This window comes from Trichechus manatus, unplaced genomic scaffold (genome assembly GCF_000243295.1).
Source record: "Trichechus manatus latirostris isolate Lorelei unplaced genomic scaffold, TriManLat1.0 scaffold00010, whole genome shotgun sequence".
Classification (NCBI taxonomy): Eukaryota; Metazoa; Chordata; class Mammalia; order Sirenia; family Trichechidae; genus Trichechus; species Trichechus manatus.
Window position 1 is genome coordinate 27840066 of NW_004443946.1, and position 16613 is coordinate 27856678.

A 16613-nucleotide genomic window follows, 5' to 3' on the forward strand; every position below is an offset into this window, starting at 1 on the left:
AAACTAGGAATAGACGGGAACATCCTCAACCTGATAAAGAGCACCTATGAAAAACCCAGAGCTAGCATCATACTTAATGGTGAAAGACTGAAAGCTTCCCCACTAAGATCAGGAACAAAACCAGGAGGTCTTTTCTCACCACTTCTATTCAATATTATACTGGAAGTTCTACCCAGGGCAATGAAAAGGAAATAAAAGGTATTCAGATTGGAAAGGAAGAAGTAAAACTATTTATATTCACAGATAACATAATCTTGTATAAGTAAAACCTGAGAAATACACACACACACACACACACACAAAACTATTAGAGCTAATAACCAAGTTCAGCAAGGTTTCAGGATACAAGGTCAATACACAAAAATCAACTGTATTTCTATAAACTAGCAATGAACAACCTGAAATGAAATCAAGGAGATATATATAATTCCATCCCTAATAGCATAAAAATTAATAAAATACCTAGGAGTAAATTTAACAAAAGAAGTACATGACTTATGTACTAAAAACTACAAAACATCACTGAAAGAAATTAAAGACGACCTAAATAAATTGAAAGACTTTCCATGTTCCTGAATTGGAAGACTTAATATCGTTAAAATGACAATATTCCCCAAATTGATCTGCAGATTCAACACAATCGCTATCAAAATCTCAGTTGCATTTTTTGCAGAAATTGACAAACTGATCTAAAATTCACATGGAAATGCAAGGGCCCAGAATAGCGAAAATAATTCTGAAAAAGAACAAAGTTGGAGGACTCACAATTCCTCATTTCAAAACTTACTACAAAGCTACAATTATCAAGATATCTTGTTTAAACATCATTAGTCAATAGTGAAATGCAAATCAAAACTACAATGATAGTCCATAAAGAAAATGTTCTACATACCACTTTGGTGGGTAGCATCTGGGGTCTTTTTTTTACTTTGTTGTGCTTTAGGGGAAAGTTTATGGCTCATGTTAATTTCTCATTCAAAAATTTATACACATATTGTTTTGTGACATTGGGTGCAATCTCCACAATGTGACAGCAGGCTCCTCCTTTCCACTCTGGGTTCCCTGTGTCCATTCGTCCAGTTCCTGTCCCTTCCTGACTTCTCGTCTTTGCTTTTGGGCAGGAGTTGCCCATTTGGTCTCACAAACTTGATTGAACTAAGAAGCACATTACACACGTGTGTTATTTTTTGTTTTATAGGCCTATCTAATCTTTGTCTGAAAAGTGGGCTTGGGGAGTGGTTTTAGTTCTGAGTTAGCACAGTATCTGGGGGCCATAGTCTCAGGGGTTCGTCCCGTCTCTGTCAGACTAGTAAGTTGGGTCTTTTTTGGGGGAATTTGAATTCTGTTCTACATTTTTCTCCCATTCTGTCCGGGACTCTCTTGTGATCCCTATCAGAGTGGTGAGTGGTGGTAGCCAGGCACCATCTAGTTCTGGGCTCAGGCTGGTGGAGGCTGTGGTTCATGTGGTTCATTAGTCCTTTGGACTAATATTTTCCTTGTGTCTTTGGTTTTCTTCATTCGCCTTTGCTCTGAACGGGATGGAATCAATAGATGTATCTTAGATGGCCGCTTACAAGCTTTTAAAACCACTCTGACAGGGATCACAACAGAAGGTCCTGGTCAGAACAGGATAAAAATGTAAAAGTAAAATACAACTTCACCAAAAAAAAGACCAGATTTACGGTCTGACAGAGACTGGAGGAACCTCTGAGACTATAACCCACAGATACCCTGCTAATCAGAACTGAAGCCACTCCCGAAGTCCACCTTTCAGCCAAAGATTAGACAGGCCCGTAAAACAAACAATAACACACGTGAGGAACATGCTTCTTAGTTCAATCAAGTATACAAGACCAAGTGAGCAACACCTGCCCAAAAGCAAAGACGAGAAGACAGGAAAGGACAGGAAAACTGGACGAATTAACACAGAGAACCCAGGGTGGAAAGGGAAAGGGGAAGAATGCTGACACACTGTGGGGATTGCAACTACTGTCACAGAACAATTTGTGTATACAATTTTTGAATGAAAAAAAAAAAACTGCAGTGAGATACAACTTCACACCCACTAGGATGGCTATAATAGAAAAGAACAAGTGTTGACGAGGACATTGAGAAATGCTACCCTCATACACTGTTGGTGGGAACGTAAGATGGTGCAGCTGCTTTGGAAAATAGTTTGGCAGTATCTCAAGAAGTTAAACATAGAGTTACCATATGACACAGCAATCTACTCCCAAGTCTATAGAACCAAAGGAATTAAAAACATTGCCTACACAAAAACTTGTACACAATGTTCACAGCAGCATTATTCATAATAGCCCCAAAGTGGAAACAACCCAAAGGTCCCCTCAATTTATGTCACAGTGGTTAAAGTATTCAGCAGCTAACTGAAGAATTGGGGGTTCAAATCCACCAGCTGCTCCACAGAAGATGTGGCAACCTGCTTCCATAAAGATTACAACCTTGGAAACCCTACGGGGCAGTTCTACTCTGTCCTGTAGAGTTGCTAGGGTCGGAACTGATTCCATGGCTGTGGGTTTGGTTTAGTAGTGGGTATATCCACATAATGGAATATTATTCAGCCATAAAAAGGAATAAAGTATCGATAAACACCCCAATATGAATGAACCTTGAAAACACTGTGTTAAGTAAAAGAAGCCAGACACAAAAAGCCATATAGTATATGATTCCATTCATATTTAAACATACAGAAAGGCAAATCCATAGAGACAAAAAGTAAACTAGTTCCAGGGGCTGGGGTGTGGATAAGTGGATGAGGAATGACTGCTAATGGGCATGAGGTTTCTTTCCGGGGTAATATAAATGTTCCAGAATTAGATAGTGCACAACTTTCTGAGTACCCTAAAAACTACTAATTTTATGCTTTAAAAGGGTGAATTTTGTGGTATGTGAATTATATTCTAACTTTTAAAAAGTCCCTTCCTAGGACAGCACACACTACAGGGGAAGGTGGCACAATGGGACTAAACCAAAGTTAAGAAGTTTCCGGAATACAGTCAAACACTTTGAGGGACAGAGTAGCAGGGGTAGGGGTCTGGGGACCATGCTTTCAGGGGACATCTAGGTCAATTGGCATAACAAAGCTTATTAAGAAAATGTTCTGCATCCTACTTTGGTGAGTGGCATCTGGGGTCTTAAAAGCTTGCAAGCGGCCATCTAAGATGCATCAAGTTGGTCCCAACCACCTGGAGTAAAGGAGAATGAAGAACACCAAAGACACAAGGAAAGTATTAGCCCAAAAGACAGAAAGGGTCACATAAACCAGAGACTTTATCAGCCTGAGACCAAAAGAACTAGATGGTGCCCGGCTACCAGCAATGACCACCAGAGAGAGTCCCAGATGGAGCAGGAGAAAAGTGGAGTGCAGAACTCAAAGTCTAGTAAGACAACCAGACTTAATGGTCTGACTGAGACTGGAGAACTCCGGAAAGCATGGCCCCTGGATTCTCTATCAGCCCAGAACTAAAACAATTTCTGAGGCCAACTCTTCAGACAGGGTTTGGACTGGACTGTGGGACATAAAGTGATGTTCGTGAGGAGTGTGCCTCTTAGCTCAAGTAGATACAAGAGACTAAATGGGCAGCTTCTGTCCAAAGGTAAGATGGGAAGGCAGAGAGGGTTAGGAGCTGGTTGAATGGACATGGGGAATCAGGGGTGGAAAGAAGGAGTGTGCTGTCACAGTAGGGGGAGAGCAATTAGTCACATAACAATGCATGTATAAATTTTTGTATGGGAAAAACTTAAAAAAGTCCCTTCCTATATTCTCACTCACTACTCCTCTAGGAGAGATGGAATTTAGAGGCTAGATGATATCAGCTTGCAAACAGACTATAGCAAAACTGTTAAATATGTATATATTTAAATGATTGTGAGTAGTAAAGAATAAGCTGTAAGTCTAATTAAGAAGAAAAAAGATTGCATTTTCTTTGAAGTTTTCCAAATCAATATTTCTTATTCTGCATTCTTTTATTCTCTTTTAAATTTGAGGAGGTGGAGGAAGAGGAGTTATATACCACCATCTGGTCCTTCTCCCTCAACAACTTTAATTAATCTTTGAAGCTGTCACCTCCATTTACTAAATCACAGGAACTTACCCTGTATAACTGGTAGCACAGCTAACTGGAACATAGCTTTGCTAAGACTTTCAATAATTCTTTCTTTTAACAGGTGCTTCACATATGAATACGAAATAGGAGGAAATGATTTGCAAGTAATTGGAAAAAGAGGTATTGACATTTAACATTCATCTTTCAAAGACTCAGATTTGAATTTTAGGTGCCACAGTGCCAGGAATTTGACACTAGTATAAGTTCTGCAGTCCTATCTTATGATCTTTGGGGCTGGAGATACTCTAGAAGGGCACTAGCCCAACTGTTGTTGTTAGCTGCCATCGAGTCAGTTCCAACTCATAGTAACCCCATGTACAATAGACAAAACACTGCCTGGTCCTGTGCCATCCTCACAATTGTTGCCATGTTTGAACCCACTGTTGTAGCTACTGTGTCAATCCATCTTGTTAAGGGTCTTCCTCTTTTTCACTGACTCTCTACTTTACCAAGCGTGACATCCTTCTCCAGGGACTGGTCCCTCCTGATAACATGTTCAAAGTACTTGAGACGAAGTCTTGCTATCCTTGCTTCTAAGGAGCATTCCGGCTGTACTTCTTCCAAGACAGATTTGTTCATTCTTCTGGCAGTCCATGGTATACTCAGTGTTTTTTGCCAGCACCTTAATTCAAACGCATCAGTTCTTCTTCAGTCTTCCTTATTCATTGTCCAGCTTTTGCATGCATATGAGGTGACTGAAAATACCATGGCTTGGGTCAGGCACACTTTAGTGTGCAAGGTGACATCTTTGTTTTTTAACACAAGAGGTCTTTTGCAGCAGGTTTGCCCAATGCAATACATCATTTTATTCTTTTTGTACATCATTTTTTAATATTTTATTATTTTTTTGCCTTTTCCTTTTTTTTATTGTGCTTTAGATGGTTTACAGAGCAAATTAGTTTCTCATTAAACAATTAATACACATATCATTTTGTGACATCGATTGCCAACCCACGATGTGTCAACACTCTCCCCTTCTTGACCTTGGGTTCCCCATTATCAGCTTTCCTGTCCCCTCCTGCCTTCTCATCCTTGCCCCTGGGTTGGTGTGCCCATTTAGTCTCATTTTATTCTATGGGGCTGTCTAATCTTTGGCTGAAGGGTGAACCTCAGGAGTGACTTTAGTACTGAGTTAAAAGGGTGTCCGGGGGCCATACTCTGGGGGTTTCTCCAGTCTCTCGCAGACCAGTAAGTCTAGGCTTTTTTTGTGAGTTAGAATTTTGTTCTACATTTTTCTCCAGCTCTTTCCATGACCCTGTGTTGTGATCCCTGTTAGAGCTGTCGTTGGTGGTAGCTGGGCACCATCCAGTTGTGCTGGACTCAGTCTGGTAGAGGCTGTGGCAGTTGTGGTCCGTTAGTCCTTTGGACTAATCTTTCACTTGTGTCTTTAGTCTTCTTCATTCTCTCATGCTCCAGCTGGGGTGGAACCAGTGGAGTATCTTAGATGGCTGCTCACAAGCTTTTAAGACCCCAGATGCTACTCACATGTCATTTCATTTCTTGACTGCTGCTTCCATGGGCATTGATTGTGGATCCAAGTAAAATGAAATCTTTGACAACATCAATATTTTCTCCTTTTATTATGCTGTTACTTGATCTTTGGGGCTGGAGATACACTAGAAGGGCACTAGCCCAACAGTCCCCTACAAAAGGCAGAAGGGAACTTGAGGTTGCATTTGTGTGTGCATACTGAGGGAAGATTAGTGACACTAAAGCAGATAGAGATGCTGCTAATTGTTCCTTCCCTAAACCGTTCCCTATTACTCCAATTAGCATGACAGACTCCACATTCAGTGTTATCCATGAATGGATAAAGTATTTTTAATTAGAAAAGCTTCAGCTGGAGAGGTAATTGTCCTTTCAAAGTTAAAATGAATAGAAAGGAATTAAGTAGGGGACAAGGGGAATGGTTGGAGAAATGAGAAAAAAGGTGTCTGAAGAAAATTCAGCAGCTATAAAGGAACAATTACATAAATTACATAATGTCATTGGTTTATCTAAATGCTGTCTGTTCCATCAATGTTAGCTTTCCCACAGGAAATGTGACTTGGTTTGATGATGCCAGAAAGGGAGAACTAGGGAAGCCCTCTATTCCCCTTCAGAAAAGAGGCACATATGTGTCTCAGAGTTTGGGTACCACTGTCAGAAAAAGATCAACAATAATAGCTGTAGAATCTTCCATTTACATTGTTTTACCGATTGCAAAGTATTTTCATACTCACTGCTCTACAATCTTCGTTCCATGCAACTTCTTCCAGTTCACATTTGCCAGAAACATGTCTCTTGCTCCCATGCTCAAGACCTGTATGTCCCCAAAGCCTGTAGGCCACATACCTGTGTGTACTTACGGAAAAACACCCCTTGCACCTTCCCAAAAATTTCATAATCCACTGATATCAAGGTGTGTCCTTCTGCCATGCTCAAACCTGTCAGAGACCAGGAAAGCAGAAAAGTAAAGGAATATTCAGTACCCCTAGTCCTGAGGCAGAAAGGGCCACACCCACACTTCTCCATCCTAAACCACTGCGACCTCTCCCCGACCTTAAGGTCTCCAAAATTCGAACAGTATACGTGTATATACGCGTGTGTGAAGTAAGAGACACCTGGACGTGAGAGCTTCGGGTCGTAACCAACCACAGAGTCCTCTTTTGGGGCAATTACTTGTTTACCCCTCCTTAAACCCACTGCGATCCCGCTCCCACCCATTCCTGCCTTCCACCGGCCCGGCTTCCCCGCGGCCGTCAGAATTACCCTCTGCTAACATTTTAGGGCTAACTGAATTGACGTGCACTCCCCGGGGCCCCGTTCAGGGCTCACCCTCCTCGTCTTCCTCGAAGGCCGCCAGGACCAGCCGGGTGACCACCACGCCAAACGGCTCCCGCAGCGGCGCCAACCGCCTCGCCCGGAAGCTTAGAGTGCCGCTCTTCCTTCGCTGGGTTTCATGCCCATAACGTCGGCTCGGCCAATCAGAGACGGCGTGCTCGGCCCAGAGCCCGCCTAAAGGGTGGGACTTCGGGACGCTGTCACCGGGGAGCCAAGTGAGCCTGGGGTTGGGAATCTGTCCAGGGTGTCCGCGCGGACGCCACGAACGGGGCCCTCACCCCACGTATAGTCTGTCTCCCCCACCTCAGTCACTAAGTGAACTCCTTTCTTCATTTGCTAATGAAGAGAAATACATAGACGAAGGAGCACTTAGGATACATTCATTCATTCAATAAGTATTTATTGAGAGCCTACTGTGTGCCACGCACTGTTCTAGATGCTTGGTACACATTAGTGGACAAAATAGACAGGATCCTTGCCCTGGAGGAACTTAGATTCTGAAGATTAAATATTACAGACAAATAAATTAAGATGCATAATGCAACCTTTCTGCCCTGACTTTTGCTTGTAGTTCTCCCCAAATTTGGGGTCATGTCTGGAATTGGAAGCGGGAGAGACAAAAGTACAAAAGGTTCCCCCCCACAAAAAATAAACAAGTAACAACAACAAACTGTTGCTGTCGAGTCGATTCCAACTCATAGTGACTCTGCAGGACAGAGTAAAACTGCCCCATAGAGTTTCCAAGGAGCTGCCAGTGGATTCAAACTGCCGACCTTTCGGTTAGCAGCCACGCTCTTAACCACTGTGCCACCAGGGCTCCACAAGAGGTTCCAGTAGAGGTTATTTCTTCCTCTCTGTTCTGGAAGTTGCCCATCTTCGTCTAATTTACTAAGAAAATTTCAAATAACACTTGTCTAAAAAAAGAAAGCCAAAGCTTAAGCAAAATAACTCATGGCTCCAGAATCACAATTGAGTCAACCAATCTAAGACAAATGACCAAACTGCAAGTTTATTTTGGGAAAAGAGAATTGTCTAGGGAGGTTGTGGGTTAGGATGGTTAAAATTAGGGTCCACTGGTAGGCATTTGAGTCTAGCTAGCCTTATGATTAATACTGTGTATGAAGGAAAGCTGGTATTTCTCATTTCTCTTTGGATTGCTTGTATACATTACCTCCCTTCATAGCATAACCCTGCACATGTGAATATGCCAGGTTGGCAGGTTTGGTGAGATAGGTTTGCAGTGGAGGCAATGGAGATTCATCATCCCACCAGTTTCCCACTATAAGGAGCCCAGGTGGTGCTATGGTTAAGCACTCAGCTGCTAACTGAAAGGTTGGCAGTTCAACCCCACCCATCAGCTCTGCAGGAGAAAGACCTGGCAGTTTGCCTGTATAAAGATTACAGCCTAGAAACCCCTATGGGGCAGTTCTACTCTGTCACACGGGGTCACTATGAATCAAAATCTACTTGATGGCACCTAACAACAGCTTTCTACTATAGAGTGAGAATCCACATCCTAAAGAATCATAAAACATGAGCGCTGGAAGTGGCCTGGATTAAATGTTATGCTTGGCAATATTTGAAAATAAAGCTAAACAGAGTACTCAGCTGATGTTATTTCTTCTTCTAAAATGTGTTTTTTAAAATAAGTTTCTGTATAGAATTCAAAACTTACTTAGTGTCTACAAGGTACAGGACAGTGCAGGAGGATATACAAAGATGAATGATACATAGTCTTTAACCTCAAAGAATCTTGAATTTAGTGTAAAGAACAAACATGCATGTAAATAATGACAGTACAATGCACAACATGGTAATTCAATTCCATGAACATCCATTGAGAGTCATCATGAGCCTGTCCTGTGCTATAACAAAGACAGAAAATACTATGGAAGCACAAAAGGAGCAAAGAGATTAATTCTGACTAGAAAGCTTGGAAAAGGTTTCTTGGAGGAAGCAGCATTTTATCCAAGGTTACACAACCACAACCAGTAAGTGATGGAGTTGGGATTTAGCCCGAGGCAGTCTGAGTCCAGAACCTACCCCCATAAATCATATAATCTACCATCTCCTAGTACATGAAGCTGTGGTAAGGTATTTCCACTGAGGCGAGAGAGTGCAAGTAGATTATCACCAGGGGTTCTCAACCCTGGCTGTGCATTAGGACCTCTGCGAAAGCTTTTTAAAATACCAATGTCCAGGCCTCATTACCAGATATTGCTTTCCAGGTAGTCCCAAAGTGCAGCCAGGGTTGAGAACCAGTGGACTAAACTCTGGGGTTTATTAAAAGGAGGTAGGGCTGGAAAGTTAGGCTGGACGCAATCTGGGAGGTTGGAATGCCATGCTAAATTCCAACTTTATTCTACAGAAGAAGTCAATGGGGGAGGAAAATGATAGGATCAGAAGTATTTAGGACGATTATTCTGGCGGTGGCATGAAGTATGGGCTGGCGATATTGAAGGCAAGAATAGTAGTTAGGAGGGTGATATTGTCTGGATGAGAAGTGAGGAAGAAATCACTTAGGACATAGAAATGTAAAGGAGGGTCATATATGAGAAACACTGCAGAGGTAGAGTCAACAAAACCTGCTGATGAGTTAGAAGGGAGGGGTGACAAAGAGGGAGGAGTGGAAGATTACTGATGCTTTAAGCAGGAGAGGAAACATGGGAGAAGTAGACTGAGAATGTGAAGATGATCATAACATTGTTTTCTGTCATATTGAGTTCTTGGTTTGTCTTAAGTTTCTTGGTGCTGCTATAACAGAAATACCACAAGTGTGTGGTTTTAAAGAATAGAAACTTATTTTCTCACAGTTTAGGAGACTAGAAGTGCAAATTCAGGGCACCAACTCTAGGGGAAGGCTCTCTCTGTCCATTCTGGGGGAGGGTCCTTGTCTCTTTTCAGCTTCTGTTCCTCATTTCCTTGGGGATCTTCATGTAGGATGGCATCTATCTACTCCCATCTGTGTGCTTCTTTGTTTCTGTGCCTGATCTGTTCCTTTTATATCTCAGAAGTGATTGGCTTAAGACATACCCTACACTGATATGGCCCCATTAACAAAGAAAACTTTATTCCCAAATGGGATTACATCACAGGTATAGTGGTTAGGATTTACAACACATATTTTAGGGGGGACACAATTTGATCCATAACAAGTTTCCTGAGAAGCATTCACATGGAGATGCTAAATTGGCAGTTGGAAATTGAGTCTAGAACTAAGGAGACAGACCAAGGCAAGAGCTGGATATCATCTAAACAGAGGTGAGAGCTGAAATGTCAGCGTTTGGTTGAGATTATTAAAGAAAAGAATACTGAGAAATAAGAGGGTTTAGGAGAATACCTAAATCTAGGAGGCAGGCGGGGTAAGACATAAGTGTCAAAGACCTGGAAGAAAATGGAGAAAGGACATGGAAGAAGAAATTGAGAGGGCACAGAGGCAAGTAAGAAGAGCATTCCAAGGGGATAAGCAATCACTAATGTCAAATGAGTAGGCTGAAGAAATAGAAGCTTTTGCCTTTGGTCATTCGAAGGCTGCTGGTTAAAGTGGAAAGGATGGAACCCAGACCACAATGGAACTGTACAGTGAAGGGGAGATGACAAAGTGGAGGCAGCAAAGGTAGAGTTTTCTATTAAGGTGTCCTGTGGAGAAATGAATGGACCCGAACATGAGAAGCGGCAGGTCAAGAGAAATGAGGTTTGTTTCGCAGGGAGAAGTTAAGCATATTTTTAAAACCAAAGAGAAGGAGCTGTGGAGAGGCACAACTTGGGGTTAACACGATGTTAAAGTAACCGGTCAAGTCGTAGAAGGTCCTGAAATGGATTCATTCAAAACAACACCTGTAAAGAGAGAACTTTCTTCCTCAGAAACAGAGGGAAGGAAGTTAGGATGAAGGAAGGCACGGTGGGAAATTCTACCAGGGTGGAGGGAAGCCATGGCAGTTGACAGACAGGAAGGTCCCACGTTATTCAGATGAGTGGGACCTTGAGAAGAGCAGAAAATGTCTGGAACTGCATATATGTAGATGGTAGTAGAGAGTCAACCAGTAAGGAATAAAAGGATTGCCCTGGAGGGCCCACCAAGGAATTTCTTTGTAACATGTGAAGGCTGTAATATGACTTGCTGTAGTGTTAACACCGACTACTGCCGCCTACATTATTTTCCACTTGCAGGAATCTTTTGAGTAGTTACAGGAAAAAAGTCAGATGTCTGTTCCAAACGGCTTACACAAGTGAACTGAAGCGTGAGGAAGACAAACTCTCTTCTGATGTTAATAATTTATACAGTATCATTTAGTGTTGAAACCTGGTTATAATGAATATTTTTGATCTGGCAGTTAACTTTGTCATCATTGTATTTGACTGAGTCATTTCTGGGGCCTAAGAGGACCAGGCCACAGTTACCACGTGAGAAGAACCCATTGTAAAATCAAAATAATTAGACTGGCCACAAAAACTACCCTGAAAAGATACTGCGTAGCAAAACTTAGACGAGTTGCTACAATGTGACTGCAAGCTCCAACCTATTGGCGAGGAAAGCATGAGAGATATCTACACAGCATACCTGGGGCCTGTGCACAACCGCCAAGGGTGCTAAGAAAGGCTATCAGCACGCACACTCCCGCTAAGTGGGCGGACACCGGAATCCGGCTGCAGAATGACTCCATGGCACATCTAAGCGCTCCGTCCTTTGCCAGAGAAGGGCACATCCCAGGGTCTGGGAACATCTTTCTCAGAAAAACTACAAGTTCTTTTTTGCTAGAGCTCCAGAAAAACCTCTCCTGCCCCCTCCCCCGCTCCCCAAGGAGTTGCAAATTTGGCAGGACACCGAGTCAAGTGACACTAGAGCTGACCGCACTGCCCGCCCCCGCCGCTGCGGACACCGCGCGGACTGCGCCTGCGCGCGCTTCCCTGGCGGCGCTCGCGGCGAGAGGCGGGGCTTGGAGTGCTCCAAGCTCCAGTCTCTGGGCAACGGGAATAACAGAGGCCCACTGAAAGCGCCTGCGCGGCGCCGTCGGTTGAAGGGTCTGGTGCGGTAAACTAAGTCCTGGGGTTTACCCTGAGCGGGAGCGGTCCCCGAGAGCCTCAGGTACGGCAGAAGGGAGGGGGAGACATGGGGTCAGCACCTCCACCTCCCGAGGCCCCACCTGCCAGGGGCAGGGAGCGAGGCCTGGTCCCCGAAGCCGGAGTCCCCAGTGGGCCTCCGGTTGACCCTCCAGGACCGACAGTGACTACCGCATTTTGGATCTAAACGCGGCCGCGGCTGTGTCAGGTGGCCTCTACCTTTCAGGTTACACTCTCCGCTGTGTGGCCGCGGGGACTCCTTGGATGAGAGTTTGACTGCCAGGCGCCTGCTCCCGGCCCTGAGCGGCCTCTGTGCTCTCTGGAATCAAGGCACGGTTCCAGCAGGAGGGAACGGGAGAGCTTCCTGGCCAGTCTCTTAACTCGAGGCCGCAGCTTTCTATCCTGTAAAGTGGTGGGGGCGGGACTCGGACTCCTAAGGTACCTAAGCTTCAGTCGTGTAACTAACTGGCTGGGCCCCTCAGTTTACAGGTAAAGAAAGTTGAGGCCAGCAAGGGAAAGTCGCTTGACCTGCGTCACGGACCTAAAACCTGACTTCCAAAGCATGCTCTTTCCACCTACTATGGAATATACAGAGTATGACAGGAGCAGCCGCTGTGTATGGCAGAGGCTGGTCCTGGTGGAAAGGAAAACTAGGGGTAGGTATGCAACACCTGTGTCACATTCGTTATTCTATTCTCAGGGTCTAACATAGTACGCACTGACAAAATGCTCCTTGAACGAAACTCTGGCAGACCCAGCACCACTGTCCCAAAAAAAAGTTCAAGGGAAAATGTGGGTAGGGCAAATGTAGAAAGTTTACTTAAGCAGCCCAGAGTGAACCTCAGACAGACTCTTCACATGTTTTAACTCTCCCCTAGGCTTCATTCCAGGTCCTGAATGGCTGGTCTCCAGTTGGCACCACATCTGCCTGTGGGCGTTATGCTCCCATATAATAAAACGGAAGCTCCAGGGCTCCACTCAGCCAAGCAAGACCCTTATGAACAAGGTGACTCTCCCCAGCGGTCCTCAATGGGGCACCAGAGGAACAACATCCAGCGGAAGCTTTTGAGCAACAAAGAGCTGATGCTGGATAATCTCTACACTCAACCCAAATGGAACACCTTCACAAAAGCCCGGAGCTACTCTTATCCCCACTGTGCTGGAATCAGCCAGCAAGATTCAGGAACCAATCCTCAGGGCCGGGGAAAGGGTTTGTTTTACTTATCAGACCCTCAGTCGTCTCAGTGCTGGCATCCCAAAGCAAATAACCAGGACGCCATCCCCTTTACAAAGAAGCGAGTTGGGGTGGACCGGGCATACCCACTGAAACCTGTATTCCACCGGAAATCTCATAGTACAGGTGAGGCTGGTGCTGATGAGGACCAGAATGTCTCTCCAAGACTCCCTGAGCCAGGAGACTTTTCATACAGCAGCTTTGGTTCAAAGAACCGAGTGAATTCATCTGTGGTTGGTCCTGTTCTTGCTGCCATGCAGGGGCAGAGGGCCAGGGCAAAGCCTGACAGAACTGAGCAGTTGCAGATCCAAAGACTAGAAGCTGCAGGGGAGAGCTTAGAGGAGGAAATCCGAAGAAAGGAGACCCTCCTGAGGGAAAAGCTGAAAAAGACAGAGGAGGAGCTCAGAAGAATCCAGAGGGAAAAGGAGCAGGCCGAGGGAAATGAAAAAAGAGAGATACAGAGAATGACACTCTCCAAGAGGAGAGTTAAAGGTAATAGCAGCAACACCATATACAAACCTACCTTCTCTCCAGAATTTGGGCTTGAAGAGGTGTTCAGCAGAGACAGGAGAGAGAGCGAAACTTGGGGACAGTTGCAAGAAAATTCTAGTCCATTCCAGTTCTCTGATTATGGGATACAGAGGCTCAAAAGGGAAGGACCTGTAGCAAGCAGTAACAAAATCCGAGACAAAGCCTCAGGGCCGTTGACAGAGAAGTTTTCTCAGCCTTCAGAAGCACCAGGCAATGCTGTGCAGGGATCCACCAGCAATTCTAGCCTGTCCAGGGCACCAGACTCCTCAGGCTCCAGCTGTTCCACTGAAGAGCCCATACTTGGCAGGTGCAGCCACTGTGGACGCAAGTTTCTCTTGCTCAGGCTGGAGAGGCACTCCAACGTTTGCAGCAGGATGCTGGGTTCCAAGAGGAAAGTGTTTGACTCCTCCAGGGCCCGGGCTAAGGGCACAGAACTAGAGCAGTACCTGAACTGGAAGGGACCAGCCTCGGTCAAGGTAACGAGAGCCATAAGGGTTTCACTTTATGTGAGGAGCATTGTAAGGGCCTGTTATATCCTCAGCAGTTTTCTTTAGAAAAATTTCACGTGTCATGTAGGGAGAAGGTGAGAATTAACATTAATTAATTGCTACTGATGTCCAGTCACTGTGACAGGAGATTTTCATATCCTCTTTACCACACTTTGTAAGGATCTCATTATCTCTAATTTTATCAATTCAAAAATCCAGGCTCAGAGAGGTTAAGTAACTTACTTAAGGTCATGAACAGTTTTAAATAACAGAGGCAACATATAAATCTGGGTCTGACTGACTCCAAAATTCAGGCTTAAAATAAATTATGTCCTATTGATCATAAACATAAATGTTTACTATAGATAATTTAAAAAACTATGTGTATATATGTGTGTGTGTGTGTGTGTGTTTGTGTGTAAACCAAACCGTTGCCGTCGAGTCAATTCCAACTCATAGCGATCCTATAGGACAAAGTAGAATTGCCCCAATGGGGTTTCCAAGAAGTGGCTGGTGGATTCGAACTGCTGACCTTTTGGTTAGTAGCTGCTGTAGCTCTTAACCACTGCACCACCAGGTCTCCATATATATATATATATATATGTATATACACTTCACCTTCCTGAGAGAACTCCTTGCTCTTTGCAATATACTCTGCCACCTCCCAAGTCTGTGATCTGTTCCCACTCCTGTGACCTTATCTACTCTTGCAAGATTAGCTCAATCTTGATATACCTTTTTAGTAAATACATGAAACACAAGCAAGTTTGGAATTCTTCTCCCCATTTAGAGTGTAAACACCTTTCTTTTTGATTATCTTTCAAAATGTTCCTAGCTGCAGAAAAGCCAGGTTGTAAACAGTAAGGATTTCAATACTTACATGCTAAGTTTAGGAGAACTTCATAGTCACATTGAAACAGTCAGATATAGAGACTATTTTGTAAATAAGCCCACCTCCCTGACTGTCAAGGTTATGCAGCTGGGTTTCTAAAATGAGTGTTTCTCCAAGTCTGATACACTGACAGACTTTTAAAAAAGACTTTTTTTTACTTTTCTTTTTTTTATTGTTGCAAAAATATATATAACACATTTGCCATTTTAACATTTTTCATGTGTACAATTTAGTGACATCAATTACACAAATCATGTGCAACCACCATCAATATCTGTTGCCAAATTTCTCATCACCATAAACAGAGACTCACTGCTTCTTAAACAATGGCTTAACCTTTCCCCCTCCCTCTCGCCCCTGGTAACCACTAATAAACTTTGTTCTCTATACATTTGCCTATTATAGATATTTCATATGACATTAACATTTTTATTTTAATAGTTTTAATGGGCCTTAGAAAAATATAACAACATATTAAACCCTTGAATTACAATAAAAATATTAGATAATTAATAGTAAAGGAGGTGAGATGAAGGTGGAATGCAAATGAGAAAGTTTGGGAAAGCCCAGGCCATATGATGTCAAAGACCCTATCTAGCGCTGATAGTCTAGCAAAGTATGAGAGTGTCATCCTGTTTTCATTTCCTTCCAACCCTCCCTCTGCAGCACCTCTCGACTGTCAGGACTCTACAGTTTATGTGTATTTGCTGTTAGAAGTATTTCTCAGTTGGTGTTCTTTCAGGACAGTTTAGGAGATTACTACAAGAAAGTTCCTTCTGTGTTCAGAGATCATCCCCCTGAAATCTAGTTTCCAACAAGGAGGCAACATTTTAGCTCTTGAGATAATAATATGAATGCCAGTTCTTGTTCTTTCCTGTTTTCTTTCTGGTCAACGCAAAAATCCACTGCGGTATCCTTCTGTCCCACTATTTGTTGTTGTTAGTTGCCATTCAGTCAGCTCCAACTCATGGTGCCCTTATGTATAACAGAACAAAATGTTGCCCAGTCTTGCACCATCTTCATGGTTGTTGGTATGTTTGAGTCCACTGTTTCAGCTGTGCAGTCCCTCTAACCAGGACTTTGAACCGGTTCTTCCTAGTTCGAACCCCTGCTGAGAATTTGCATTTCTAACAAGTTCCCAGGTGATGCTAACGCTGCTGGTTAGGGACCAATTATTTTGTTTTATTGTTGTACTTTAAGTGAAAGTTTACAATTCAAGTTAGTCTCTCATACAAAAATTTATACATACATTGTTATGTGACCCTAATTGCTCTCTGTATACTGTGACAGCACACTCCTCCTTTCCACCCCTGATTTCCTGTGTCCATTCAACCAGCTTCTGACCCTCTCTGCCATCTCATCTCACTTCTGGACAGGAGCTGCCATTTAGTCTCATGTATCTACTTGAGCTAAGAAGCACACTCTTCACAAGTATCATTTTATGTCCCATAGTCCAG

At 43.5% G+C, this 16613-nt stretch overlaps 2 protein-coding genes across 2 annotated transcripts in view; one reads left to right on the plus strand and one right to left on the minus strand.

Annotated features, from left to right (window-relative positions):
* Positions 1 to 7035, minus strand: part of ACYP1 (acylphosphatase 1) — a 21560-nt gene extending 14525 nt beyond the window's left edge. Inside the window, exons 1-2 of the mRNA XM_004371052.1 lie at positions 6945 to 7035; positions 6462 to 6553 (exon numbers count right to left, since the gene is read on the minus strand). Coding sequence (XP_004371109.1) covers positions 6462 to 6545 — 84 coding nt within the window. The 5' untranslated portion in view covers positions 6546 to 6553; positions 6945 to 7035. The remainder of the gene's footprint in view (positions 1 to 6461; positions 6554 to 6944) is intronic.
* A 4891-nt stretch (positions 7036 to 11926) lies between these two features.
* ZC2HC1C (zinc finger C2HC-type containing 1C) overlaps positions 11927 to 16613 on the plus strand; it is an 11333-nt gene continuing 6646 nt past the window's right edge. The window contains exons 1-2 of the mRNA XM_004371119.2: positions 11927 to 12036; positions 12890 to 14252. Of these exons, the coding sequence (XP_004371176.1) occupies positions 12909 to 14252 (1344 nt within the window). The 5' untranslated portion in view covers positions 11927 to 12036; positions 12890 to 12908. The remainder of the gene's footprint in view (positions 12037 to 12889; positions 14253 to 16613) is intronic.